The following is a 4,607-nucleotide window of genomic DNA, read 5'->3' on the forward strand; positions in this document are numbered from 1 at the left end:
AAAAAAAAAAAAAAAAACAGCAGCCAGGGACAAGTAGCCCATGGGAATCCTTCAGTGGCCTACACATAGCCCCAAACCATCTTTGGGTTTCTGCTGTCTGCCCCCCTTAATGCTAAGGTTCTCTCTCTAACTCCGGGTCACTCCCTCTCCCACATTCTCCAGGCTGGAAGGACAACTTTTCAAGAACTCTCCTAAGCAGGGGAGGGGCAGAAGTGGAGGCAGGTGTGGGGATGAGGTGGCCACAGTGGGCAGGGGAGAAAGAAGACTGTGTGTGTAATCTCATTTTATCAGGGTAAAGTCTTAATTCCTAACATGAATATACAGTTTTACAGGATACACTTAATCAAACAGAAAACAATAGAGGCAGGCAGGAAATGGAGTTACTTGTTAAATGGTGTACACTCTGCACTTTCTAAACCTTTTTGATGGCCTTCATCATTTTCTAGAGATAGGCTTCTCAACCCACTCCTCCCAGACAGAAGACATCCCCACATTAAACATGATGACTTATCCACAGCCACTCCCCCGCACCTTTGGCTGGCAGAATCCCAGGGGCAAGGTGTGTTTCAAAGGAAAAGCCAGGCATCTCAGAGCAGAGCTGGGACCACATTCAGGGTGTCAGCCCATCTCAGATCAAAGGTAAGCCTGCTCCACGCAGGCAACCACAAGTGTTTTTATGAAATGGTGCTCTGCCCATCTGCAGTGGCTTTGATCTCAGGAGGGATTTACAAACGTTAATTAAGCCTTACTGCCACCCCTGTGAAGAAGCAAAGTATACCACAGGCACCCAGGTAAACTGAGGCACCACTGACTAGCTCAAAGGGCCACCCAGTGAGCTGGGCTATACCTAAGAGTCCAGCCCTATCCCATGGCTCTCACCCCGCAGGCAGGCCATGGAGTCCCTACCCTCTTTCCTGGCGGTGGCCAGGCCATCCAGACTGGCCTTAAGGTTTAAGGAGCCATACCTCCATCTCTCACTCACAGAAAAGCTCCGCACAGACAGATCTCTAAAGTCAGGGTCTCACTTTAGGCCTGTGTTGCCTGTTCCCCAGAGCCCAGGCTGGCTGGCAGACAGAAGCTCTAGGCCACTCCTGACTCATGCAACACTAAGTATTACCAAGCACTCGGTAAGCGCTAGGTTCTGTGGGAGAAAAAGACTCATTCCTTTCTCCGAGCAGCTCCAACAGAGTCTTTGAAAACCCAACCCTGGGGAGCAGCCAAGGAGTGAACTATTGAGAATCAGCACGAGGTAAAGGAGCTGGGAGTCCCACGATAGCCTCAGCAACTGCGTTCTGGGCTTCCTAAGTACTGTTAAAGACAGAGGAGCCCCTACCCACCAACCACACCACGAGTATACCCCAAGGGTCCCAGCTCTGCCCCAGGTAGTTCACCCAACCCAGAACTCAAATGAACCCTGGTTATAGAAGAACATAGCACTGCATCGGAATCCTCACATTTCTAGATAGGCACATCATCATGCCTGTAAAATGAATGAATGAACCAACGAATGATTGAATGAATGACCTAATCTCTTTCATCATGCTGATTTTAAAAGAGGCCTAGAAAAGTTAAGAGGCACCTCAGTTAAGAGGCAAAAGCAGTGCCAGATCTCAGGTCAAGATGCCAGACTTCCGACCTGGATTTGGAGGCTGGATCTGCCAATGGACACTGGCCACCTGGGGCCCTCAAGAGCTCACCCAGCCACCCCCAAAGGCCAGCCATTCTTCAAACCTTTCAGACCATTACATGCAGTGAAACACGGGAAGCAGAGCTCACACAGCTATCCCCGAGACCCAGCTTTAAACAGCAAATTCTTGTGGGATGCAGAGGTAGGGGTGTCTTTCTGACTTCTGACAGCCACAAGTCACAACAGGCTCGCCCTAGGTTCAGTCAGTCATGTGAACGCTCTTTCAAAGATGGCTCTGCTGGCTGGACCACACAGTATGTAGGTGTCTCAAGTCCAGGCCTCCCAGAGGCTGAGTAGAGTGGCTTAAATTACAGCAAAATGGAGCTCCTAGCTTTGAGCCTCTGTGTCTCCAAAGGCTGCAGGGGTACCAGGACCCAGCCCCATTCCCATCACCTTTTCCCAAGATGGAGACGTCACAGGATGTATTCCTTTAGTTGTGCAACTGGTTAAGATTTTAACAGCTGTCCACTGTAAAACTTTGTGCCTGTTTCACCTAGTAACCCAAGACTAAAAATTCAACCGAGGACTTAGAAACTGAAAAATGTAAATGGTGCACGTAGATTCCCGGGCCAAACATTCTCCCATATGCAAAATGGGGATGAAGACCTGGGTCAGCGCCCATCTGTGGTCTGACCTCAGTGCCCCCGGCCACAGCAGCTGGCAAAACCAGCCCCAGACCTGTGGGAGGGGGGTGTGCTCCAGCTCCAGACCTGGCCGTCCTCCAATGTGGCAGGACAATTCCCTTTGTGGGGGCTTTGTCTATTACTGATGCTAAATTCTTACACAGCAGCGCCTTTTCTCATTTCTTTTTTTGTTCTATCTTCAACAAAACATTTTGGGTGAGTAACCAGCTGTCTTAGTTTCCGATTGGCAGGTTAATCACTTCCTATTGGCTGATCTGGAGAACTTTTCTCCCCCTTGGAAATGGCACATTCCTGTCTTTGTGGCTTCTCTGTTTACACACATTTTGCTACCTAATGTCAACACTTGCTAATGAATAAATATATCACTCTACTCACCGAAAATGAGGTCCTGGCCTGGCAGAATGACTGCTTAAATCCTGAGAACAGATTTATCCCAGTGTCTCTGCAGGAAACCCAAGGGAACATGGCCTTTCTTTTCTACGGTTTTTGGAGGTTTCTGGGAACATTTACCCCTGCTGGTCTTTATCCCTGGGGCTAAGGTCACTGTTCTCTCTCTTTTAAGGAAAACCTCCAAATTTGAAGAATATAGAAGGACAAACAAAAACAGGTCAGAGGTGGCCCCTTGGAAAACTAACTTCATAAAATAATTCTGGATTCTTTAAGCCAAAACCCAGTCAAGTTACAGTCTTTAGGAAAACAAAGCTTGGTAATTCTCGTTAATGTTTGTTACAAATACAGAGAGCTGGGTATCTCCTCATTAATAACCATTTATCTGGTGTTTTGTAAATCGAAAGCAAAATATCACATGCTTTGCGGGCCACTTATTAGACTGGCACCAGGCAAGCAGGAACGCCTTCCCAACTTGAGGGAGCTGGTAGAGTCCCAGGAGGACTGGCTGCAGAGTATGGGCTTCGGTTACACATTCATTAAAGTATTTAATTTATGACAACGCCCCAGCAAAACTTTTAATTAGTGAGGGGAAAGGCCCAACAGCCAAAATGCAGAAGGCGGAAGGACTTGCAGAATTCCAGGAGCTAAATGGTGCCCAACTCTTCACTTTTCCTTCTCCCAGAACCTTGGCAAAATAAAAATGTCCCAAGTATTAATGTTTTTTCAGGCACCAGTATACAAGAACAAAAACCAAGGTTACACACGGCCTGTACTTGTAGCAAACAGATCTATCTCCTACTGTAAGAAGGAGCTCCAGGAATTGAGGTTTTGTCCTTGTTGTCACCCCGAAGTTCATTTTGCTGACCCTGTCCCCAGCACTGTGATGTCCAGGGATGGACTCCTGTGCTACTGCCGGCCAGAAGTTGAATGCAGACAACCACAACAGGGCTGGTGCCAGTCTCAAATGGGCTTCTGCCCTGGCTCCATGCCAGTCAGTGACAAAGCAACAGACAGGCAGAGCTGTGCTCAAAACTTTGACGGCCCCTATGGAGAATACTGAGAAAACCCCGGGAGAGGGCTGACTTGCAGGTGACTGGGGCAGGGGGAACCTATCCTCCTTTCACTGCCTATACTTCTGAAACGTTCCAGTGTCTACTCCAGACTAAAGTCTTCTTTGAACCTTTTTAAACCGCCTTCCCATCTATCTAATCACGCTTTCCATTATTGCCGTTGATGCTCCTGGCACTCACGAAGTCTCCAAGTTTTCCCCATCAACCAGTCCTATTTGGTTCCCAAGACACTTCTTTCTGGACTAAAGCTTCCACGTATCAAAGCTGAGCCCACCGGCTACAGAGCGCAAATACAGGAAAAAGGAACAAAATGTAAAGCATATCAAGGGAACATCTTTGCAAAAACACAAAACAAAAACCCAGTCACAACAGAAAAATTCACCAAACTTCCAACAGAGGAAACCTAGAACCAACGTGAAGTGAAGCAAGCCCAGCACCTCTCCAAGCCTTTGCCTACACACAAAAAGGCTCTATTTCTAACTTAAGGTTCTAGAGGCTCTATTTCTAACTTAAGATAGGAAGGATATTTTAAAAATCATCTACTCACCAGTTGGTTTGAGAAAATCCATCGGGTATCTGGAGTAAGGAGGGGGGGGAGACTCTGAAATTAAAAAAGCAAGAGAAAATAAAGGCCCAGCCATGAGAAGAGAGATAGAAACTAATGATAACAGAAGCATTCTTTTAGCCCAACTGTTTGTCTTAGCTGTGGGGGTTGGAGGCAGGGCCGCGAGGCGGTGATTGCCTTGATATTTAGCTGTCAGATAAACAAAAGAGGCCGCCTGGCGCCAGCCTCGGCGCTCCGCTCCTCCACGTCTG

General features: G+C 47.7%; 1 protein-coding gene across 2 annotated transcripts in view; it reads right to left on the reverse strand.

Annotated features, from left to right (window-relative positions):
* The window catches only part of SMAD7 (SMAD family member 7), a 41,017-nt gene that overhangs the window by 34,282 nt on the left and 2,128 nt on the right, over window positions 1-4,607 (reverse strand). The window contains exon 2 of one of the 2 annotated variants that reach the window (XM_011968996.1): window positions 4,339-4,392. In XM_011968996.1, coding sequence (XP_011824386.1) covers window positions 4,339-4,360 — 22 coding nt within the window. In that variant the 5' untranslated portion in view covers window positions 4,361-4,392. Of the gene's footprint in view, window positions 1-4,338; window positions 4,552-4,607 lie in introns of those variants that run through there. The other variant, XM_011968994.1, reaches the window with a different exon arrangement.

Source organism: Mandrillus leucophaeus, unplaced genomic scaffold (assembly GCF_000951045.1).
Source record: "Mandrillus leucophaeus isolate KB7577 unplaced genomic scaffold, Mleu.le_1.0 Scaffold87, whole genome shotgun sequence".
Classification (NCBI taxonomy): Eukaryota; Metazoa; Chordata; class Mammalia; order Primates; family Cercopithecidae; genus Mandrillus; species Mandrillus leucophaeus.